The sequence below is a fragment of the Callorhinus ursinus genome, unplaced genomic scaffold, assembly GCF_003265705.2.
Source record: "Callorhinus ursinus isolate GAN/ISIS: 27379988/994484 unplaced genomic scaffold, GSC_fseal_2.0 scaffold21, whole genome shotgun sequence".
NCBI lineage: Eukaryota > Metazoa > Chordata > Mammalia > Carnivora > Otariidae > Callorhinus > Callorhinus ursinus.
Genome location: NW_027397083.1, coordinates 4,682,416 through 4,707,579, shown reverse-complemented (window position 1 = coordinate 4,707,579; position 25,164 = coordinate 4,682,416). Strand labels below are relative to the sequence as shown.

At 40.4% G+C, this 25,164-nt stretch overlaps 1 protein-coding gene and 1 non-coding gene across 6 annotated transcripts in view; both read right to left on the bottom strand.

Annotated features, from left to right (window-relative positions):
- CKAP5 (cytoskeleton associated protein 5) overlaps positions 1-25,164 on the bottom strand; it is a 102,648-nt gene that overhangs the window by 12,178 nt on the left and 65,306 nt on the right. For all 5 annotated transcript variants that reach the window (XM_025878465.2, XM_025878468.2, XM_025878466.1 and 2 more), the window contains 19 exons: positions 24,814-24,999; positions 24,071-24,165; positions 21,699-21,756; positions 21,485-21,610; positions 20,533-20,672; positions 20,260-20,434; positions 19,355-19,468; positions 18,170-18,298; positions 16,471-16,665; positions 15,972-16,107; positions 14,825-14,913; positions 12,557-12,682; positions 11,181-11,330; positions 10,696-10,899; positions 10,351-10,486; positions 9,504-9,697; positions 8,393-8,565; positions 7,019-7,192; positions 6,546-6,666 (listed from right to left, as the gene is read on the bottom strand). In XM_025878465.2, coding sequence (XP_025734250.1) covers positions 6,546-6,666; positions 7,019-7,192; positions 8,393-8,565; positions 9,504-9,697; positions 10,351-10,486; positions 10,696-10,899; positions 11,181-11,330; positions 12,557-12,682; positions 14,825-14,913; positions 15,972-16,107; positions 16,471-16,665; positions 18,170-18,298; positions 19,355-19,468; positions 20,260-20,434; positions 20,533-20,672; positions 21,485-21,610; positions 21,699-21,756; positions 24,071-24,165; positions 24,814-24,999 — 2,721 coding nt within the window. The remainder of the gene's footprint in view (positions 1-6,545; positions 6,667-7,018; positions 7,193-8,392; positions 8,566-9,503; positions 9,698-10,350; positions 10,487-10,695; positions 10,900-11,180; positions 11,331-12,556; positions 12,683-14,824; positions 14,914-15,971; positions 16,108-16,470; positions 16,666-18,169; positions 18,299-19,354; positions 19,469-20,259; positions 20,435-20,532; positions 20,673-21,484; positions 21,611-21,698; positions 21,757-24,070; positions 24,166-24,813; positions 25,000-25,164) is intronic.
- On the bottom strand, positions 10,118-10,228 carry LOC112829817 (small nucleolar RNA SNORD67). Its single transcript, XR_003209745.1, has one exon. It is a non-coding gene; the product is annotated as a small nucleolar RNA SNORD67 (small nucleolar RNA).

The following is a 25,164-nucleotide window of genomic DNA, read 5'->3' as shown; positions in this document are numbered from 1 at the left end:
GAAGTATGTAATGCAATGGCATTAAGTACCTTCACAGTGTTATGTAACCATCACTACTATCTAGTTCTAGAACTTTATCATCCTAAACAGATTAAATAATAACTTCCCATTCCCCTGACCCCCTACCCCTGGTAACCTCTATTCTACTTTCTCGCTCCATGGATTTGCCTATTCTAGAGACCTCATATATGTGGAATCATACAGTATTTGTCCCTTCGTGCCTGACTTATTGTATGTAGCATAATGTTCCCAAGGTTCATCCATGTTATAGCATACATCAGAATTTAATTCATCTTAGGGGCACCTGGGTGGCTCAGTCATTAAGCGTCTACCTTCGGCTCAGGTCATGATCCCAGGGTCCTGGGACTGAGCACCACATCGGGCTCCCTGCTCCATGGGAAGCCTGCTTCTCCCTCTCCCACTCCCCCTACTTGTGTTCCCTCTCTTGCTGTGTATCTCTCTGTCAAATAAATAAATAAAATCTTAAAAAAATAAAATTTAATTCATCTTGGGCGGCAGGGTGGCTCAGTTGGTTAACCAACTGCCTTCGGCTCAGGTCATGATCCCGGAGTCCCAGGATTGAGTCCCATGTCGGGGTCCCTGCTCACAGCGGGGAGTCTGCTTCTCCCTCGGACCCTCCCCCCTTCTCGTGCTCTCTTTCAAATAAATAAAATATTAAAAAAATAATTCATCTTTATGGCTGAATAATATCCCATTGTACGTACACACCACGTTTTGTTTATTCATCTGTTGATGGACTCTTGTTTTCCACCCTTTGTCTGCTGTGAATAACACTATGAACACCGGTGCACAACTATCTGTTTGGGTCCCTGCTTTCTGGGAGTAGAACTGCTGGATCTTATTGTACGTCTATGTTTCACTTTGTGAGGAACCGCCAGACTGTTTTCCATAATGGTTGCACCATTTTATGTCCTCACCAGCAAGGCACACAAGTTCCCATTTCTCCACATCCTTGCCAACAGTTACTATTTCCCATTTTCAGAAAAAAATCCTAACAGGTGTGAAGTGGTATCTCATTGTGGTTTTGATCTGCATTTCCCTGATGACTAAGAATGGCAAACAAGTTTTCATGTGCTTACTGACCGTCTGTATATCTTTGCAGAAATGTCAGTTTAAGTCCTTTGCCCATTTTTTTTTTTTTTTTTTTTTGTGGTTGAGTTACAGGAGTTCTTTCTGTGTTCTGGGTATTAATCCCTTATCGTATATAATTTTCAAATCTTTTCTCTCATTCTGCGGGCTATTTTTTTACTCTTTTGATAGTGACCTTTAGTGCATAAAACTTAAATTTTGATGAAGTTCAATTTAATTATTTTTTCTTTTGTTGACATTGCTTTTGGTGTCATATGCAAGAATTCACTGCCTCTCATGAAGATTTTCCTCTACGGTATTTTTTTCTCTTTTTTTAGGTTATTATAAAAGTGAGACATGGAAATTATTCACCTGATGAAAGACTTCACAACTTCACTGGAATGAGCAGCATCATGCAAAGCCATTTCAATAATGACTTATTTCAGTCTACATGATGTCACATTCTCTAAGTAAGAAATAATCCTTGGGGTGCCCGGATGGCTCAATTAAGCTTCCGACTTGATTTTGGCTCAGGTCATGATCTCAGGATCATGGGACTGAGCTCTGTGTAGGGCTCCACACTCAGCGGGGAGTCTGCTTGAGATTCTCTCCCTTTCCCTCTGCCCCTCCTCGTTTGCTCTCTTTCTCTATCAAATAAATAAATAAACGTAAAAAAAAAAAGAATCCTTGTCATCTAGAACTACTTTGGTGTCTCCATATTGTAGAAGAACTTTATCTCCAACTTTCACGCCAACTGGTTGAATCTCTCTACTCTTTCCTTTAGAGCCTGAATCCAACAGACTCCTGTTGCTTGTAATGGTTTTCCCTGAGATTTTTCTGGAAGCAAAATGCCTCCTTTGGTAGCAGTTTCGGCTGTACTCCTTTCAACTAAAACTCGGGCCAAGAGGGGAAGAAACTTTTTTAAATACCTGTCCTGCCATGACCCATACTCCGCTCTCGAGCTGCCACTGCCGCAGGGAGACACCCCCCTCCCCCATTTTCTTCTAAGACTTTATAGCTCTGGCTAGGACACTTATGTCTTTATTCCGTTTTGAGTTAATTATTGTATACAGCATAAAGAGTCTAAACTTCATTCTTCTGCATGTGGATATCCATTTTCCCGGCTTCATTTGTTGATAAGACTGTCTTTTCCCCACTGAATGGTCTTGTCACCCTTGTCATTTAGACCACTAATTTGGTTTCTGTAGTGATCATCCTCTCCCTTCAGACCATCTACTCAATTTTAAAATTCTAAAACCATGTATTTGTTTTTTGTTTTGCTAGAGAGAATCTTTAGATGTAATAATAAATCCTCTTTAAGTACTCTTCCCACACCCTGCTCCCCTCCCCTGTGGTCATCTTGTCCCCTCAAGGAGTTTCACTGTGCTAGGAGATTCCCATTCTGGTTATTCTGTTTTATTCTTCTTCCCAGTTACTGGGTCTCTTATGGTGTGGTTCATTATTATTCTTTACCTAGTCAGGATTCATTCTTGGGTCTGCCTTTTGGAAATCCTCAATTGTGGCAATCTGAGAATGGGAGACACAGCAGTTCCCGCCCTTCTAAGTTTGTGGTATGCCAGCTGGCAATCTATCAGTCACATGGCACCAAGGGCAGGCACTTCTGCTCTTCTGTCTCTGAAGGTACAAAAGCTAGAGACTTCCCAGCCTGACAGTGAATTCAGCTTTTTTGTTCAGCAACCTATAGTTCCCTGGGGGCCAAGGAGAACACTAGGTCCTTCTATTAACACTCACATAAACCACCGTTGTCCTTTCTTTAGGGGATCTGCAGGTCTCCCTGGATGAAAAGAGATCTCTTTCCAGGATTTTTGGTGTTTTTATCTTCTTCTCCGGGTTTTGCACTACTGAACTTCAGGTTTTCCTGAAGGCCTATATGTGGAAAAGGCTTATACTTGTACTAGATGGAGCTTGACACTTGTATATACTTCAGATACCACCTACCTGACCCAGCAGCTCCTCTGCTCAGAAAAGGCAGATGGTGTTGGACTGAAGGTGATAGAAAAAGGCAGCAGGAATGCATGTATTCAAGTGACTATTTTCTAGAGTCCCTCCAAGGTCAATACTGTTAATAGGAGACTATTTGTCAAACAGTAGCAAAAATCTTGTGCTAAGATTCCCAATTCTTCTATTTCCAGCCATCTGTCTTCATGGAGATATCTAACTGGCTGCTCAAACTCAACACAGTGAAGACAGAGCTCTTAATTTCCAACTTCTCAAGACTGCTCCTTCGGGCACCTGGGTGGCTCAGTCGTTAAGCGTCTGCCTTCGGCTCAGGTCATGGTCCCAGGGTCCTGGGATTGAGTCCCACAAGGGGCTCCCTGCTCGGCAGGGAGCCTGCTTCTCCCTCTCCCACTCCCCCTGCTTGTGTTCCCTCTCTCAGTGTGTCTCTATCTGTCAAATAAATAAATAAAATCTTTAAAAAAAAAAAAAAAAAGACTGCTCTTCCTCCAGCTTCCCCATTGTCAGCACCACCATCCATCCACCCAGGGGTTCAAGCCAAAATACTCTTGATTCTTTTCTTACCTTACTTTTCACAACCCATCTTTCTCCAAGTCTTGTGGACACTACCTATGAAAGATACCCTGGAACCATCCACTTTTCTTCCTCCCCACGGTGATAATCCAAGTGCACGTGATATTATCTTTCATATGAATTTCAGTCATAGCTTTTCCTAACAGATCTAGTCTTGAGAGAGTGGCCAGAGAGACATTTTCCAGTAAAAATAAAGTTCAAACATTATAGAAATGTCAGAAGTATTGTAAAAGAACTTATAAAATCCCGAATCAGTTGAAAGTAAGTTGTCAATGTGATGGTCCATGCCCATCTCACACTTCACTGTGTATTTCTCTGTCACAAGGACATTCTCCTTCATACTCAGGAGGCAACACAAAATCAGGAAATTAGTACTGACGTTATTACCATCTAATCCTCAGGCCCCATTCATTCCATTTACTCCAACTGCCCTGATCACGTTCTTCATAGCTAAAGGCCAGTCTAGAATCATGCACTGCATTTAGTCATGTCTCTTAATCTCTCTTCAGTCTAGACCAATCCTTAGTCTTTCCTTGACTTTCTTGACCTTGACGTTTGTAAAATATCCCTTAGTTTTGCATTTTTTTTTTGAGGTTTCTTCATGATCAGATGACATTAGGAATGTCAGCAAAGTGATGCTGAATTCTCACTGGATCCTATGAGGTGGCACATGATTTCATCTTGACCTAATACTGATGTTCACTTTGAGCACTTCAAGTTGGTGTCTGCTAAGCTTCTGTACTGTCAAATTACTCCGAGTATTTTGTATTTCTTGGTTATACTTTGTATATGTTAGTCCTTTGTATTTTGTGGGGAGGTACTATGAAACTACCTCATCTCTCTTCAGATTTTTAATTTACATGGACTTGGGGTTTCCTATTTTGTTAAATTTTATTGACTCTATTTCCTGAATTTTATTCAGTTCATTGGGTTATACCTCATTACTATCATTATTGATTTTGATGCTCAAACTGTCCCCTGGGTCCTTCTGATATGTCCCTATCATTCTTTGAGCCTATCCTTACTGTCAGGTACAATACGATATTCCAGGATTACCTTGTACTTTTTCTAATTCAGCCCTGGAATCTACCCCTTCTCCCAAGAGCCCTCATTCCCTTTTAGTGGAAAATGGTATTTAGAAGCCAAGTTTTGGGGGTGCTTGTTGCTGCTGGGGTATTGCTGTTCTCAGGTCCTTTCAATGAAAAGAATTAGGGAATATATATATATTATATATATACATGTATACCTATAACATACATTTATACCACACATATACATACATTTACATTGATATTCATTTCTATATCTCTGTATTGAAAAAATCATGAGTTCATACTGACACATCTAATCTAATTCTGGTCCAATGCCAGAGTTTATGCTATTTTGCTTTCCTTTCATATTTGTAGTGCTCTTTTCGGACAGTAAGAAACATGGCTTCAGGAGTGCCTAGGCGGCTCAGCCGATTAGGCATCTGCCTTTGGCTCAGGTCATGATCCTGGGGGGCCTGGGATCAAGCCCTGAGTTGGGCTCCCTGCTCAGTGGGGAGTCTGCTTCTCCCTCTGCCTCTGCCCCTGCTCATGGTTTCTCTCTCTCTCAAATAAAATCTTAAAAAAAGAAAAAAAAAAGTGGCTTCTATTTTCCTTATATTTCTTTGAACAATCCCTCTGTATGTAACCAATCTCCCATCTCTACCCCCAGTCCTTCGCCACGCAGATGCCTACTTTTTTTTTTCTTTAAGATTTTTATTTATTGAGAGAGAATGGTAGAGAGAGAGCATGAGAGGGAGGGAGGTCAGAGGGAGCAGCAGATTCCCTGCTAAGTAGGGAGCCCGACATGGGACTCGATCCCAGAGACTCCAGGATCATGACCTGAGCTGAAGGCAGTCGCTTAACCAACTGAGCCACCCAGGCACCCCAGATGCCTACTTCTGCTTCAGCTCTGACTCCCCATTCTGACCACCTGCATGCTGCCCCGCCCCCTCCAACACACATGGATATCCTCCTCACCTTACCTGGGATCCTACTATCATGCCAGAGTGGCCACCTGCATGACATCCTCTTCACCCTGCTTGGGCTCTGACTCCTGACTCTGCATCACCCCTCATATATGACACCATTCTCACAACATTTGGGCTCTGAGACCCTTGCAACTGGGCCACGATGGTTCCCCACCCTCACCACCTTGCCACAAGGTGGATGCCTACCTTGCTCTACCAACTTACTGGCTTTAGGACTAGATTGTTAGGGAAGGGAAGCAGAAGAGAATGATTTGTAAAAAAACACGTAGCTTCTTTGCTCAAAATTCTCTAATGGTTTCCCATCACACTTAAAATCCAAACAATCTACCCTGGGGCTTTAAAGGTCTACATGATGTGATCTCTGTCCACCTCTCAAATCTCATTCTGTACCATTCTCCCCCTTGCCCACTCTGCTCTGGGCACATGGGCCTTGAATCGTTTTCTTGAATATCCAAGCTCATTCCTACCCGGATAGCCTTTGTACTAGCTGTTCCCTCTGCTTGCATCCCTGATTACCAATCGAAGTAACTATTCAGCTCCTCTCTCTGATCACCCCATTTGAGTTCTATTTACACAGTAGTTGCTCTTATCTGATATTGTGTTTACTTATTTTCCTCTGTCCACCAGTAAGTTCCATGAGATCTGGTCCCTACTTACTCAGCGCTGTAGCTCTAGCCTCTGGTGAATGAATTCAAGTGTAAAGAGAAAGGATCTATAAGAGCCACCTCCTGGGAAGCAAGTGATGACACTAAGTGGTCCCTGTGCACTTTTTCATCAGGGCAGTGCTGAACGCTGCCTACCTCCTTTAACTCTGTGACCCGTATGCAGCCACCACTAGTCCAGCCTCTGCTGCCAACAGAATTACTGTCATGGGTCATACCCCCATTACCTGTGTCAGAGCTTGGATGCTCGTGTTGATGTCACCACTGGCTACTTGGGAGATAATGAAATTGATTGTGGATGCTGTATTACTGTGCATGTCATCGAAGTGTGGAGAAACAGCCCGGATTCTAGAAAGCAGAGCAAAGGGAAAAAATTCAATCTTTGTTACAAGACATCCCAGTGAGTTGGAATTATACAGGTCTCCACTAGCTCTAGGTTGGCTGGTTCTTTTCTGCCAAATTAATCAGTATTTTAAGTTTTTCTAATCATAAGCATTCTTCCATGCCTTGCTCGGTATACTTTAGACTTTGAGGGATAGTCCTCTCTTTTTAGGAATATTCACTAGGTCTGAGTAAAAGAACTGTCACCAGCCATACAGTAATCAGTTCTAAAATGTTGTGACTACACAGAAAGTTCTTTCCACGTATGCACTCTCATGATCATGCACTGCTGACACTTAAATGAAAGAGATTAACTTACTTAGGTTCGGGAATAAGGACTGGTTCAAAAATGTCATCCAGTTTGTGCTGAACCAGCTCTGGCATTTCACATCGGACTGTACCACTGTCATTCTCAATCTCATCTAGATCCAGCTGGAATTCTCGGCGCACCATCTGGGCTGCCTCAGGATGCCCACTCATGCTTCGGGCTTGGCTAAGGGAAGCAAAAGGAGGCTCCTGAACTAAAGAGACTTCAGAACCAAAGAGCAAGAGTCACACTGCCAGTTGCCCCAAAGCTTCAAGACAGATGTTTAACTTCTGGTTTCAGCCCCCCTGAATGATTTAAGTCCTTGAGTCTAAGCAAGTGCCTTCAATGGGCAACCACTCTGGTTCACAAATACTCTCGTAGCAGATCATTTTACCTTGTATTTACAGTACCTTCCAAATTATAAGTATTCTCTCTAGTTCACTAGTTCACTAAAGCCAACAAACCTTTTACTGCTATTCCAGATGGGGCAGAAAATAATTAATAAAATATACTGACTCAAAGCTCTCTACTTGGGCAAAAATTTAAGAAAAATCTAGGCTGGCTGGTTCTTTTCTGCCAAATTAACCAGTATTTTAAGTTTTTCTAATCATAAGCATTCTTCCATGCCTTGCTCGGTATACTTTAGACTTTGAGGGATAGTCCTCTCTTTTTAGGAATATTCACTCTTGACAGGTCAGAACCAGTGTTACATCCAAGCAATAGGTATTTAAGGTTTCCAAATTCAAATTGGTTAACATTAGATAATGGACACAGCCCAAAATAGAGCTATCTTGCTCAGAAGGCAGTATTTTGAGTCCCATGCCAATTCTGGTTTGCATGCATTTTACCTATTAGCTTTATCTGAAGAATAGGAACCTAAGCATGGCCAGGTATAACACAAGGACAAAGGTGAACCAATAATTTCTCCACATGACACTTGAGTTGACAGTTCTGCTAGCCAGTGGACTTCTGGGGAGGCTTGATTCATGGAATACTGATGGACACCCTCTAACCTGCTTAGAGTTATAAACTCTAAACCAATTGCCCTCCAGAGGGGATGAATCCAAGTCAGAAGTTAGAAAGATATAAGAGCCCTGCTAATAAGAAATTAGCAGGCAGTACTTACATCCTATAAGTGCGATACATAATTCTGTCCACGGAAAAGCAGTGAAAGAAGGCACAAGACTATTTAGAAGTGGTTTTGAGACAAAGACAAAGACAATGAAGACTGAAGGATTAAACATTTGGTTACAAGACATTTCCCCAGACACTCTGGCATGCATGGTAATGGCTACAGGAACTCAAGATTATGTTACAGGATAAGCATTAAGCACATGAGGCAAAGGCCACTGAGATGTTCTTAGACAACTGTCTCCATCTACATACTTGAGTTTGGAGGACATGTCCTCGGCTGGTCCCTTGCGCAGGATGTTGGCGTTGGAGTTTACGCTCTGAGTGCGCGGAGGTTTCTCCTCCACCTGTTTTACTGGGGCAGCCGAAGGTCTCTTTGCTGACCGCTTAATCCTCTCCTCAAGCATGCTCATATCCTTTTCAGAGAGCTGTAACAAGAGGCCAAATTGAATTTATTATTAGTACGTCCCTCTACCAGGATATGAGGAGAATTTAAAAAAACCTAACTGGAAAACTCAAGAGTCAATATCCATTCACATATTGAAGCAAGCAGAACCTACTATGTTGGGGTAAGTTTATTTTCAAAACACTAGCTACATTTAAAATCAACTATTGTTAAAACCTGTTATAATAAGAGAATCTATGAAAGAAGGCAAGGATACAAAAGGAAAGGCTATTAGTAACTACAAATGAAAAGGTCAAAGATTAAATGACGCTTCCTCATGTTTGCCGTGTCAGCACTATGTGAATGAAAGGCAAGCTTCCCTGCTGATCATCTGTAAAATTCCCATCTGCTTTATCTCCTTCACTGACCTGTAGTGAGGATGTAAACAGATTAATCCAGGTAAAAATGTATAAAAACTGTGTAAATATATGTAATACTCGGAAGTCACTGGAGTGGACTAAGGTACAACCATGAGTGGCCCCGGCTCAAAGTCAGCAATCAGAAGCAGCACCTGATGGGTCTGCAGAGTGTGGCTCGTGGCTCTTCTCCTCTGACAGGTACCAGAATCTACATTATACACGTGAGTACTTCACTAAAAACTAAATGCGCTAAAAATTACAGAGCAGATTTCTAGGCAGAATATAAATCCCGGACTAGCTCAGGATAGGATTCAAAAACAGCTCGTTTCTAAAGCAAACCGTATGAGGAGAAGGTGCAGAAAAGAAAATCTGGTTTCCAGTAAGACATAGCATAAATGTCCTACAACGATCAGACGCCCTCAAGGGTTTATCTGGACTCAAGGACACACGGGTGGGTTGAGTTTATAATAAAAAGTGGTAAAGACCTAGAGTTGTGATGGTATGAAAGCTGACTCCTAACAATTCACAACACGCTGACAATGTTCAGCGAGAAGTCACTCACAGTTCCAATGAGCTTGAACACTTGATCCCCGTGAACATTGTACACGGTGACGATAGTATTGAGGGCAGCGTTGCGCACGGCGTTGTCCCGGTCTCCTATGTGAATCGCTATCTCCTTTAAGGCTTTCCCTGGGGTTGGCTGGCAAACATTCATGCCGTAGGACTCGACCAGACACCCCAGTTCTTCCAGGCACTCTGATGGGAAAGAGAGGTTAGATTAATGAGACCCAACACACATTCCAGCTTAGAGACCTACCTTTTTTTTTTTTTTTAAAGATTTTATTTATTTATCTGACAGAGACACAGTGAGAGAGGGAACACAAGCAGGGGGAGTGGGAGAGGGAGAAGCAGGCTTCCTGCCAAGCAGGGAACCCGATGCGGGGCTCGATCCCAGGATCCTGGGATCAAGACCTGGGCCGAAGGCAGACGCTTAACGACTGAGCCACCCAGGCGCCCCGAGACCTATCTTCACTAGATACATTTTCCTTGGCATACGTGAAGAACTAAAATCTTATTCTGGCTCTCCCTAGAATTTTTCCTTGTTTACTGCCTTCTGATAAAACACACAATCAAATAATACTGTTACAGCGAGTGCTCCTGGAAGAAAGGGATGCCTGTGAGTCAGATGGCCCCTGTGCACTTGATTTTGTCAGCAGGGTGGTACTGAGCGGTGCCTGTATCACCCGATACCATGGCTCCACCAGTGTGCAACTCATCACTCCCACAGTCCAAATCGGAAGGTTGGAATCTACCACACAGACACTGAAACGTCCTCGGTTGATCTACAAACTTTCTTTTTGAGGTCACTGCTGCACAGACTCACGCCTCAATTTAAACTGTTGCTTCACCTGCTCTTTGCTTAGAGTTCTTGGATTTGGTTCCTTCCATGATGAAGGGGAACATCTTGCTGGCTGGGTAGACAAGGCACATCCGGTTCAGGATGGCACGGACATCTTTACGAATGACATCCTTTGGTTCTCCAACCTAGTCAACAAGGAAAATAACAACTGAGGCAGTTCCTGAATACCAAAGGCTCCTTCCATGCATCACACATCTTGGAAGAACAGGGGCACGGGAATGAGCAGTGAAAGGTATCATCACAGAATAAATGGAAAAGGGAGAGGGAATAAAGGATGGGAACTGAGGTCAGCTGGGAACTTGGGCAGTCTTCCAGAATGAGAACAACGCATTACCTTGAGGATGAGATAGGGGATGAAGGAAGACGCTTCATTCTCAGTAAGATGATACTCCTCCTCACTTAGCAGGGTGAAGAGCAATTTTAAATATTCTAGGGCTTTCATCAGGACGCTTGTATTGGTGTCAAAAAACCGCAGGGTAAGCCACTTTAAGATAAGATCCAGGCAACCAATAACACCCTCTTTTTCACTCTCCAAGTGCTTAAAACAGAGGACAAATAAGACTGTATAAAAATTTGAGTTCTATTAGGTAATACTATAGATTTTATTAGAGTCCAAGAAGAAAACAGATTTTTAAGATTCTATTTAAGACCTACAATTATGACAGTCACTCATTCTATCAAATAATACAATAACTCTAAAGCCAAAGAACATGGTATATTCTAGTTCCTTCTCAAGTCACATTAACTTCTGGTTATTTCACAAGGCTCATTATTTTCATGGATCTGAGATACATGTGTATTTATCTACTATAAACCTACATCAACCATGACAGCAAGGGCTTTGTTATGATGCTGAAAGTCTGAGTGAAACATCTCATCCTGTAACCACTTAGCCACACAGCTAGACATCTGAGTCTTTAGTTGCTCAATGTATTCATCCCGTGGAGTAGTAAAATTCCACTTCAGCACCTGAAAAAAAAAAAAAAACAGGGAAAGGGACAATAAGATGTTCAACTGAAATGAGGCAGAGAATTCTATTTAAAGCAGCTGCAGAAATCAATGTAATAGGATTTTAAAATTCGACAAGATTAATTTGTAATTAAATATGAATGCAAAATATATTATCAAGCAGTCATACTTCTGGAAGGTTAACTCTTAACATCTTCAAGGAATAGAAAATTCAGCAATTCTCACTAGAAAAATCAATGCTCTCTTATTGTAAAACATGGTGGATACTACTGGTACAATTTTAATAAAGGGAAAATTTGTAATATCTATCAAAGTTAAATACATACACACATTCTAGTAGGAGTTTAATAAAGATATATTCACATATGTGTACAAGGACCTACATTCAAAATGCTCGTGGCAGAATAGTTTATAATAGTGGGAGACTAGAAGAAACCTAAATGTTTATATTGTGGGTTGGGGATAAAGAAAGGTACATACACATGATGTACCAATAAAGAGAATGAATGGATATATGCACACAGTTATGTACATGACCTTTAAGATATTTCAAACATCATTAAAAGAAAAAAGCAATATACAAAACAAAGAGTACTGCATGTTCCCCTGTGTGTAAAAAGCACTATATATTTATACGTATATGACTATATAGTACAAAATATTCATAATTCTGGAGTAATGCACAAAAACACTGGTAATAATATCTCCCCTGTGGAGGGAGACTAGGGAGAGACATGCTTCTTATACTACACTCTGTACTTTTCATACTCCTTGAGTTTTTTTTAAACAAGTATGTATTCTGACAAATTTAACTGCCTAAAAATATCAAAATAACATAAAAAGAGAAATGACTGAATTAGACAGATAGTCACCAGATCTGTCTTTTGAGGTATCAGGTACAAGAAGGATTAAACAAGTACCCTACTACAGATGTGTAGTTGATAAAAATCAATTAATATTTTCCATTTTTTGATTATAAAAATTAAAACAACTCTGTTTCTTTCCATTTGGAGGAAGAATAGGCAATAGCTCCATTCTATAGTTCCTTTTGCAGGAACTAATGCTCCCATAAACCTCAGAGAAACAAGCTATAATTTATTAGCAAAAGATCCAGTTCATTATTAGGTATTTCACAATGAAATGAATTCCAGACAGTAAAATGATTCTTGATTACAAAACAAAACAAGAAAGCAAAAAACTCCTGAAGGTTCTTGTCCCTTCCTTACCTTTAATCCTTTTTCATCTTTCATTCTTTGCTCTTTTCCATTTGGAACAACAATGAAAATAGGACCAGATTTGTCTTCATCCTCCTTTAAGCTGGTTTTGCTGGGCACTTTCTTTCCTTGTGCACTCTACAGCCAAGGTTCAGGGAACACTGGTTAGCTAGGCTACTCGTCCTTGGGAATATGATGTTACTGCCCGGTAAGTGGGCTCTCTATAAAACAGACACTCTCAACGTTATATGCCCCATGAAAGAAACAGATGAGCCACAGAATCTTGCACATACTAACTTTCTGTACATTTCCAGAAACGTATGTTTGTTTGTTTCTCTTTTTTTTTTTAAGTAGACTCTATGCCCAACATGGAGCCCAACACAGGGCCTGAGCTCATGACCCTGAGATTAAGACCTGAGCTGAGATCAAGGGTCAGATGCTTAACCGACTAAGCCCCCCAGGCGCCCCACCAGAAATTTTTTTTTTTTTTTAAGAGGGAGTGTGAGCCCGTGGGGGGTGGGGGGGTGGCAGAGAGAGAATCTTTTAAGCAGTTCTGCGCCCTGAGCATGGAGCCTGACCAGGGCTTGATCTCACAACCTGAGCCAAAATCAAGAGTCGGATGCCCAACCTACTGAACCACCCAGGAGTCCCCAGAAATGTTTTTAATAATACATTCTCAAGTAACTGTGGGTTACCTTGTACTGGCATGTAATATAGTTGGAAAACTCTATTATGTACCATTGGTCTGGGTCAGACTCTTTGTTTATTGGACATCTCGTTTTTTTGTTTTTTTTTTTTTTATATGTTTTTTTTTTTTTTTTTGACGGGGGGGGGGGAGAGGGGCGAAGAGGGAGGGAGAGGGAGAGAGAGAGAGAGAGAGAGCACGCACAAGCAGGGGGGAGCGGCAGAGGGAAGAGGGAGAAGCAGGCTCCCTGCTAAGCAGAGAGCCTGACATGGGGCTTGACCGCAGGACTCTGGGATCATGACCTGAGCCGAAAGGCAGCTGCTTAACCGACTGAGCCACCCAGGCGCCCCTGGACAGCTCCTTTCTTTCCTGAAATCTTCAACACCACTTACAGCTTTCCATATTAATGACATTTTGAATGGCATTTACACGTCTTAGTCAAGAAAGCTTTTCTGTTTCTCTGCATATAAAATCTATCTCTATCACATCATTATAACTAGAGATTCTCTGAACCTGTTTCTAGAGAAACTTGCTAGAAACATTTTAAATTATTAAAGTGGTTTTGAAAAATAATCCAAGATTCTCAATCTTTGTATCAGATGGAAAGAAAATAGTGAACACTCAGAACATGTATTTAAAGTAAAACCTGAATTTCAAAACTGTAACCATTATTAATTATTAATGTAAATGTAGCAAGAGCCCATTATTTCTAGTAGGCCAGAATTTCTAGTTCAAACACTGAAGTCATTCAGTTAAAACAAATATGAGATCATTTATGTGAAACTGTTTTGCAAACTGCAAAAGACTGGGGGGGAAAGGACAGCATTAAGAATAGTGTCAAAAATACTTCAAAGCACTTGTGATCAAAATACTAAAATAAGCACTTGTTAAATTTGGTATGAGGACAGTGGGGAGGACAGGAAAAGAACAGCTTCAACTGGACAATTTAGAAGATAATTATCTATTTAAATTAACTCACTGAGTTAAAGGACCAGGCAAAGGGAAGGAAACAAATATTCAAACAAATGGCCAGAGTGCCCATTCTATATGAGCATATAGTAATAAATGTACCAGGGGCACCTGGGTGGCTCAGTCAGTTGAGTGTCCAACTTTTGGTTTTGACTCAGGTCACGCTCTCACGGGTCATGAGATGGAGCCCTTTGTTAGGCTCTGCACTCAGCAGGGAATCTGCTTGAGGATTCTCTCCCTCTGCCCCTCCCCTGGCTTGGGCTTGCTCTCTCAAATACATAAATCTTAAAAAAAAAAAAAAAAAAAAAAAAAGAGTAGGGGCGATTGGGTGGCTCAGTCAGTTAAGCATCTGCCTTTGGCTCAGGTCATAATTCCAGGGTCCTGGGATCAAGCCCCGCATTGGGCTCCCGACTTAGTGGGGAGTCTGCTTCTCCCTCTCCCTCTGCTTGTGCTGTCATTCGTGCGCACGCTCTCTCTCTCAAATAAATAAACAAAATCCTAAAAAAAAAAAAAAAAAGAGTAGTAATGTTCTTCTATACACAATATGATCTTTCCTAATAGAATAACTCAGTGTATAAAACACACTTAAAAGCAATTCTACATCTAAGTATGCAGAGCTAACATACCTTTGCTTTAGAGGAAACTCCTAGAGCTTTGGCCTTTTTCGGATCAGGCTTGGTTTCTACAGTGCTGGAAACAGAATCTTCAACAGGTGCTTCGAGAAAAAAAGGGATCTACTATAAATATAAGCTCTAATATCACTTTATTCTGAGCAGGTTAAATATATAATGATGAGAAAGCCTACAGTTTTAAATGTGTCAATTTAGAAAGTATTTTCAATTAGATTTTTTCCTAATCTTTTTTCTGCCTGAACTTCCTTTTTAAGCATAACCTAAGAAATTAACTCAATTAATCTACATCTACTTTGCCAACAGTTAAGTTGAAGTTTTAAAACTATTTTCTACATAACCGTTAAAAAAAACCTTTCAGATTGATACTTCCTTAAGGGTAGGGCCTGTCATCTTTGGTACTCAGTATTTACCATATAGCAAGATTCCAACAAATGTTGTAACTGAATATATATGTTGATAATACCAACAGTTTTACACATGTACAATTTCTAACTCTATAGCATGAATAATTTCTACCCCATTAAAGAGAATAATAATATTTTATTTAAGTAGTAAGTCTAGAGAAGAAGTGGTTACAGATTAGAGTTTTATTTATACATGATGGAATTGTAACATTAGGGTGATGAAATCAAGAATTTTCTCTAAAAGATTAGTAAGAGAATGAATCGGCAAACGGGCACTGCAGTAGGAGTACTCATTTGGGAATGAGGAAGAGAATTCTATGCTGGTTTAGGCACTGACTGGCTATCCTTGTGCCAGTCACTTAATCTTTTGGGTTTCCTCATCTCTTAATAAAGGGGATTAGACTAAATGGTCCCAGTTCCCCCTCTATTATATCCAATAGCAGAAAATGTATGGAAACCTTAAAAATAGGATGGAACACCCACTTTCTGGAGTATTTCAATGTGCTATTCCGAAACCCCTTTTTGGAACTGTAAACCAAATTAAGTATCTTCATACCTTCAGCACAATTCCTAGCATAAAACTTGACAAATGTTTGTGGTAGAAGGGTAAGGAGCGAGGGAGAGAGGGAGGGAAGGCAGGAGGGCCTAGGATCTAAGCTGTTAAGAAATGAAGGCTGGATTTCTTTTTAGAGTTCCCCTGGGCTACTTCCCCCTTAACCCTCTCAAAATAGAGTTACCTGAAGCTGGCTGGAATTTGGCTGGAGCTGACCCTCCCATTGGTTTGGAAGTTGATTTAGCAGATGCAGCAGGCTTGGCTGGCATATTAGCTTTGGCTTTCTCTAGCATGGCCAACACCTGATCTTTAGAAGTTGGCTAGGGAGACAACATAACAGAAGTGAGAGGCCACATACATGATACACTCATACTATGCTTACTAACAGAGCTGCTGTCAAACACATCACTGAGCTCCCAGTTTCGAAATACCTATGAAGTAAGGGAGGCGGCACATAGTGCAAGAGAAGTAACACACATTATGAAGTCATACTAAATTAGCTATCATTCTAGAAGGTCACAACTTTTGTCCCTGCAGAGTCAGGTTCTTGGAAGTTCAACAAATTTTTGCTCTCATTGGGGTTTCAAGTGAAACTCTTAGGAGGTAATATGATCTCTTGCCTATATATACTCACATCCAGTATTTTTCTAATGGCTTTTAAGAGCAGCCACAAGAAGTAGTACCTTTAGTTTCCCGGTAGCCTTGGCCATTTTCTCATATCCCAGATGCATCATGAAGAAAGGCAAGGCATCTTGGGCCTTCTTCCGCACATCTCCATTGCGATCTTCCAGGCACGAGTAGAGATGAGGAACACAAAGGATAAGGTCTGAGGGGGCGGAACGAAGAGTTGGTAGTTTCTCAGCCAGCCAGCCCAAAAGCTGCCAAAAGAATAAAGACCGGTTACACACTGCAAGTGGAAACTTATTACTTATGATCTTAGGCTTAATGATTGCATCAGTACCGAACACTGAATTAGTTCTTACACTCAAGTTTCCAATATAAAATCAGTAATTTTCATTGTTCAAGAACAATGCTATATTTAAATGATATATGCAAAGATGACAATTTTCTTTAAGATAAGGACATGGTTCTTTTTTTTTTTTTTTTAAAGATTTTATTTATTTATTTGACAGAGAGACACAGTGAGAGAGGGAGGACAAGCAGGGGGAATGGGAGAAGCAGGCTTCCCGTGGAGGAGGGAGCCCGATGCAGGGCTCGATCCCAGGACCCTGGGACCATGATCTGAGCTGAAGGCAGACACTTAATGACTGAGCCACCCAGGCGCCCCTACATGTTTAGTTTTATAAGAAACGGCCAAACTCTTTCCTAGAGTGGCTGTACCATTTTACATTTCCTCCAGCCGAGTGTTCAAATTTCTCCAAATCCTTGCCAGCATTTGTGCTAAAACTATTTTTTTTATTTCAGTAATTCTGACAGTTGTAGAGTGAGGTGTCACTGTAGTTTTAATTTGCATTTCCTTTATGGCTAATAATACTGAACAACTTTTATGGGTTTATTTGCCACCTGCATCTCCTCTTCAGTGAAACATTTGTTCATGTCTTTTGCCCGTTTTTTTTTTTTTTAAGTAGGCTCTATGCCCGACATGGATCTCAAATTCATGACCCTGAGATCAAGAATCATATGCTCCACCAACTGAGTCAGCAAGGAGGAGCCCCATCTTTTGCCCATCTTCTAATTAGACTTTTTTTTTTAAACTGTTTTGAGAATTCTTTACATGTTTTGGATAATGGTTATTGGATATTGAGTTAGCAAATATTTTCTCCTGTGGTGTAGCTACCTTTTCATCATCCTCACATGGTCTTTTGCAGAGTAAGAATTCTTAATTTTTATGAGGTCTAACTTAATAAATTTTTCCATTGATGGGATTGTGGTTTTGGAGTCAAGTCTAAGAATTCTTTGCCTGAAGAATTTCTATATCCTGAAGTTTTTCACCAATATTACCTTTAAAAGTTGTATAGTTTTGGGGTGCCTGGGTGGCTCAGTTGGTTAAGTGTCCAACTCATGATTTCAACTCAGGTCTTGATCTCAGGGTCATAAGTTCAAACCCCATGTTGAAAAATAAGTAAAAGAAAAGTTCTATACTTTTATGTTCTACATTTAAGCCCATGATCATTTTGAGTTAATGTCTGTATAGGATGGAAGGTTTAGGTTGAGGTTTAGTGTTTTATCTACGGATATCAAAGTGGGGGAGATAAAAAGAGGCACATGAGTATAAAAGCTTCAGGAATTTGGTTTCATCTTATTAGCTGTTTCATAATGAAACTCATTCTACTCATACAAGCATTATTTATTAGGTAGTTCTGTACCTCTAAGAAGGTAAAATGTGTCATGAGTAAAGCACATTATATTTGTAATACTTACCTCTTGCCTCAAGAAAGGATTTTCCTTTTTGAGCTCTTCAGAAAGATCTTCTCCCTCCAGCCATTCCTTCATGCCTGTCTGTTCTGCCCAAGCATTCACAGTTGCTAGGGCAGCTGCCCGAACATTATTCTAAATAGAGGAGAGAATTAGTAAAGATAACATCAGTTATGGTTTGGAGGTAGGGAGTGAAAAAGTTTGTTACTTTGGGAACACGAACAACGGAGGTTTCTCTAAGGTCCACATGAACATACTTGGAATCAACTTTTCTGACACAGAATCTAGTTCTATGGTTGTACTGAAAACCCAAAGTAAAGGAGAAACATAAGACTCCAATTGTAAGGTCCTGTACTCAGTTAAATTAGGCAAAAACAGTGACCTGGGCATAAAGTATCACGTAAGGGGAATAAACTCAGAGGTCTTATTTTCTGAAGCTCTGGGGGCTGTTATATCCATGGTTACCTATAAAGAATGTAACTCCACAGGGCAGAGAACTCCTAATAGTTAGACTGAAATTACTAACAATTTGCCTGAACACTTATGTTTTCATATTAACTTGCATTCACAGAATGAGGACTTACTGACATGAAAAATATTAAAATACCCCAATTCCTATTAAGTGAATTGTACAAAAATAAAGACACATTCAAATATTCAATCTAGGGCTAAATATAAGAGGCTTGCACCTTTCAAGGAGATTAATTCTAGAACTGTGAAATTGAAGTACTAGAAGATCCTGCTCCAGCGGTTCAGGAGAACAAGGAAGAAAATAAATACAATGCCCCAAAATTCATGAACGTATTCACTCTTCATAACAGTACTTATAATAATAATGATGTCATAATCATAATAGCCAACAGTTTTTGAGTGCATACTACACGAGACAGTAACAGGTACCTTATGTACAGATTCTTATTTAGTTCTGTAAGAATGAAATTTCACAGATAAAGAAACTGAACCTCGAAGAAGATAAATAACTTATCTAAGGGTCGCAAGGCGAGTGACATAACTGTTTACCTTCATACTGCCTGGGAGGTAAAGATGTTTACTATTTTCCTCCTAATGTTCTCTCCCTACAAAGTTTATAGGCTGTTTATGTGTACTCTTACACACACTGAGAACTGGTCTTCGCCCAAGAATGTGGCTGGCCTATTCCAGAAGGGAGCTGTGGTCGGGAGTCAGGTTTACCTTGCTGTCTCCAAGGACTGTGATGATAGGGATGCCTAAGTTCTTCACATGTTGCTTGATATTTGGGCCCATGGCTACTGCCAGTTGCTGGAGGATATTCAACGTCTGCTGCACCTGAGTGGGAAAGAGCCAACCGTTGATGAAGCCAGGAGCAACAGTGTTCCAAGTTTTCCAAGCTTGCTGCTAAGTAGTCAGTGTACTAGGCAGTTTTGGGCCTACTTGAAAGACAGGGTAGGCAGTTTGTTATGAGGCTATTCTAATTAGCTCATGAATAATTCACAGGCAGTGGTCTGTCCTTTTATCCTTAGTCCCTAACACTGCAGTATTAGAATTTTAGACCAGAATGGAGAGTGCTTTGTTTTAAAGTAAGGTAAAGCCTAGTTTAAGAAAATCCTGACATAAAAACCCAAATTTAAAGATCAGAAGTTAAACATGTTTATGCATATAACAAACAGTTTTATATAAGGATATTTAAGAGTTCTATAAAAAGCAAATCTGAGATCCATGAAAATTTGATAAATAAACCAGCCACCTACCAACCTATCTTGAGGTACACTTAAGAAATTAAAGGAATTCTAGTTCAAAGCAAATGAAGTGACCACTCATTTTTTTTTTGCAGGTGAAGATTACTAAAAAGGAACTTCCTGAAGGGAAGAGGGGAGGGAGAGAAAAAGAACAGGCACATGTTCTACGTACCAAGATTTTTTTTTTTTTAAGATTTTATTTATTTGAGAGAGAGAATGAGATAGAGAGAGAGAGCATGAGAGGGGGGAGGGTAAGAGGGAGAAGCAGGCTCCTTGCTGAGCAGGGAGCCCGATGCAGGACTCGATCCCAGGACTCCGGGATCATGACCTGAGCCGAAGGCAGTCGCTTAACCAACTAAGCCACCCAGGCACCCTACGTACCAAGATTTTATTTGAATCATTGAGTCGGCCTTTCAAAGCAGTTGGCAGTTCACCTATATTTGGCTGGATAAATTTTGCTTCATTGATAATAGCTGCCACTTCATCCAGGCCTTCTTTCCTGATCTTCCAGTTCTTGTCACCAATCTTAGACACCAACTCTGAAGTGATTTTATCACTGAAAAAGTAGAAAACAGAATCCTTAATTCCAGACTCCTAAAAAAAAAATTTTTTTTTCACTACATAAATCCAATAAACCATGTGCAATAAACCTACCTGATTTCTGTCCTCGGCAAAAGATCCACAACATCAGTGCCCACCTCATCTGGTTCATCTCCATCTTCTCCTTCATCTGTACCACTTATGCTGTGTTTGGAAATCCCTCTGGTTGGAGCAGGTGGGCTCTGTCCCTGCATCTACACACAAACAAATCAGTGAGGCTAATGAACTTGATGAATGGTACGAGAGCAAACAAATTAGAGAATGGGCCTATGTCAAACTTTCCTATTCCTTCATTCTAAATATTTACAAACTACACTGTTTGTATGTATGTATTTATTTTTAGAAAGGGGGGAAGGGGCAGAGGGAGAGAGAATCTTAAGCAGGCTCCACACCCAGCACAGAACCTGACACAACCCTGAGCTTGATCTCACAACTCTGAAATCATGAGTTGAGCCGAGATCAAGAGTCAGACACTCAACTGACTGAGCCACCCAAGGACCCCTGCACAGTACATATTTTAATTCCTACTTAGATCCCAAATTTGAGACTATATGGCAAAAGGTATTTTTATACAAACCTACTAGAATCTGACTTTTCAATCATGAAGCTGTCTTTTGACTTGGCTGCCCAATAAATATAGAGCAAGTCTGCCCAAACCCAGCAATTTTGATTAGAAAGTTTATTCAAGGAAGGCCAGGTTTTTTTTATCCAAAACAATTTTAAATGTTGATATACTTTCTGAACAGGCAATACAATAAAAATGTTTGATATTCCAAAGGTACAAGAGACAACAAGAGGAAACCCCCCCTCCCCATGCCGCAGCTACCCGGTTGTCCTCCTCACAGACAAAGCCGTCAATTTCTTATGAATTCTTCCTAGGGATACTTTATGCATATAAAAGCAAATACATATATAGTCCTCATTCTAAAGGGTTAAAAGCTTAAACTTAACTATTACAAGCATTCTCAAGTCTACCAATGGACTGTATCATTTTTGGAATCTTTACCTTCTCAAATTCTGCATCTATCTGGGATAGAAGGGCAGGCTTCTCATCCTCAAAGAACATTCGCAAAGAGGGACCAACATACAGATACATCACACCAAGCAGGGTGATGGCTGAAGTCCTCACAGCCTGGCAGACAGAACAAAAAGAACCTTGCAAAAGAGAACAGAACCACAAAGATGGATGCAATGTTCCTACATATGTGGTATGTACTCACTGGGTTTGTTGCAGCAAGAGCTGTCTTCACATTGCTAATAAAAGCTTTCACATTCAACCTGAAAGAAATAACATTTAGAATTAAAAACAAATAAATGAAACCCTCAAAATACTCAAGTTTTATAAAGCCAGACTCCAGGACTGGCTCCCTTTGGCTATGTCCCCAAGTCTCACCTATTCTCTCTCTTCACTCACTTACAGGGAACATTAAATATTGTCTACAAGCTCATTACTCCTAAACCCCAGTGTTGACCCCTCTTCTGAATTCTAGATCTGTATATCCATACAGCCTTTGTAACACTTCCATTTGAATGTACAGTTGATGTCGCACATCCGTCAAGACCAAAACTCCTGACTGTCCACACCCCAAACCCAAATGCTGTTCTTTCCATAGTCTTTCCTACCTCAGTAAAGAGCCACATTATTCTTCCATTCGCTCAGGCCATCCTTGACTCCTCTCTTTCCTATACTCAGTATCCTGTTCCGATCTTCCAAATACATTCTGCGTCCTAATACTTCCGTTTCTACAAACTGTCCAAGCCAGTATATTTTCTTGATAGGACTAATCAGTCTTTTTGATCCTCACTATTTATTCTGACTAAAGTCCAAATGATCCTATTACTCTTTCGCTTAAAACTATCTAATGATTTCCAACTAACTCAAAACTGTGAGGCCCAATGTGACCTGGCCCAGTTTTCTCCCATCTTTTCTCCTCCCACTCCCCCCCCAACTCATTCCCCTCTACTACCTACTGAAGAACAATCACTCCTTGCTATTTTTAAGATTTTATTTTATTTTAGAGAGAGAGAGAGAGAGAGAAAGCGTATGCGGGAGTGCGAGAGGGGCAGAGGGAGAAGGTGAGAGAAAATCTCAAGCAGACTTCCCACTGAGCACGAAGTCCGACACAGGGCTTGATCTCACAACCCTGAGATCCATGACCTGAGACCAAGAGTCGGATGCTTAACTGACTGAGCCACCCAGGTGCTCCCAAACAATTGTGTCTTTGCTTGAATGTCACTTGAATAACTTCTAGAGTAGTATTTCTTTATTTGGTAGAATGCAGAAAATTATTTTGGGTTTTTTTGGTGGTTTTTTTTTTTTTTAAAGATTTTATTTATTTGAGAGAGGGAGAGTACAAGCAGGATGAGGGGCAGAGGGACAAGTACACTCTCTGATGGGCAAGGAGCCCCACGCAGGGGCTCGACCCCAGGACCCTAAGATCATGACCTGAGCCGAAATCAGACACTTAACTGACTGAGCCACCCAGGCGTCCCCAGAAAACTATTTTGTAACACATTGAGAAGTATATTGTAAAAACCAGCATGGCACAGAGAAAGGCAACATAGTATAGCAGTTATAGTACTTTTTCTTGGAACTAGAATGCCTGGATTCAAATCTTGGCTTTGCCACTTTGGAACTGTGACTTGGACAGATTACTCAAGCTTTGTGTGCCCCAGTTTCCACATGTATAAAATGGGAATAACAATGCCTCACATGGTTTTTATGAGAATTAAATCAAATGAATTGTTATTTAGAAAGTGGCTGCCTTCAGCTCAGGTCATGACCAGGGTCCTGGGGTCAAGCCCTTCTTCTCCCTCTCCTCCACGCTCCTACTCTCTCTCACTATCTCTGTTGCTATCTCTTCTCTCTAATAAATAAAATCTTAAAAAAAAAAGTACCTAGCATAAAGTAAGCTCTATAAAATTTTGTTAAATAAACAAATGTGTTCAATATGCAAACAAGTTTGGGAAACAGTGGGTTAATAAACAAAGTTAGGCTGGGGCGCCTGGGTGGCTCAGTCATTAAGCGTCTGCCTTCGGCTCAGGTCATGATCTCAGGGTTCTAGGATCGAGCCCCGCGCTGGGCTCCCTGCTCAGCGGGAAGCCTGCTTCTCCCCCACCCTCTGCTTCTCCCCCTGCTTGTGTTCTCTCTATCTCTGTCTCGAATGAATTAAAAAAAAAAAAAAAACTTAAAATAAATAAATAAATAAAAATAAAGAAAGTTAGGCAAGCCTCTGTTGCATGACCTTGAGAGACTTTAATTCACCAACATGCATAAGTCTGTAAACAAATGTGATTATATGTAGTAATTTTGAAATATATTTGACTAGAAATCCTTGGAAGTGGCTTTTCTGAGGGATTGTTATTAATACTTAAGGAGAAATAACTTAGAGAGCTCTAATGTTAGTGGACATGAAAATGTAGGACCATAAGCCAATACAGACTTCTGAGGAACAAACATAGTTTTGTTTTATATAAATCAGATGACCCCGCTCTGGTGTCTCAGAAATAGCAGAAATAGCTACAGCAAAAAGAATCACTAGTTAGAGACCGACACAATATTTATTTTGTACCTGATCTGTTTCTGACTTACCCAGAAAAACCAAATTCTTTTATTGCATTTGATAACCAATTCAGAGTTTCTGATTGATTCTTGGGATTCTTCTGTGAGAAAGCCATTGACATAACCTAAAGTGAAAAAGAGGGAAAAAACAAAAATAAGCATGTGTTTTTTCTCATATTTCTCACAGAAATATAGTATGCCATAAAGGTAGAAGTGGATTAAGCATGGTTTTTCCAACCCTGATAGAACTGCAAGAATGTCTTAGGAATGAAAGGGTTGCCTGGGTGGCTCAGTTGTTAAGTGTCTGCCTTCGGCTCAGGTCATGATCCCAGGGTCCTGGGATTGAGCCCCGCATCGGGCACCCTGCTCAGCGGGAAGCCTGCTTCTCCCTCTCCCACTTCCCCTGCTTGTGTTCCCTCTCTTGCTGTCTCTCTCTCTCTGTCAAATAAATAAATAAAATCTTAACTTACACAAGAAAATGAGGTAAGTGACAGTAGTATTAAAAGCATTCTGGACTTTACAACTTTTCATTAGTGATCACTCTGAATTATAATGTCTTAAGAGAAAATCACTCTCATCTTTTAATAGATTATTCTTGGCCAAAATAAATTCTAATTATCAGGCAACAGTATATTATTAGAGGTAAGGATAAAAATGTGGAATATAAAAATGGTTTGACTTAAGAAGAAAAGAACTACAGTTTAATTAGTAAACTTAAATTAAAATTTGGGAAAAGCCGGGAAAAGTTGGGGAGAGAGAGCTCTATCACTAACCTGTTCAGCTGTCCACGGCAACATGCAAGCTTCGGCTATTGCTGTCATAGCTTCTTTTGCATTGTTCCCACATTTCACATCTCCAATCTTGTCCACAAGGCCATCCAAGACAATCTGAGCTGAAGTTTTGGAAAAACTCCCCTTCTGGGCAATCAAAGCAACTATGTGAAGCTTCATCTGCATCACCTGAACAAGGATAAGTATCATAAAGTTATGAGTAAGCCAAAAACATTAATTTACTTATTTTTACAGTAAAGATGTAACACAGGGACAACCGAGAACATGACCAAACTAAAAAATGACAACTTTATTTATTTTTTAAAGATTTTATTTATTTATTTGACAGAGAGA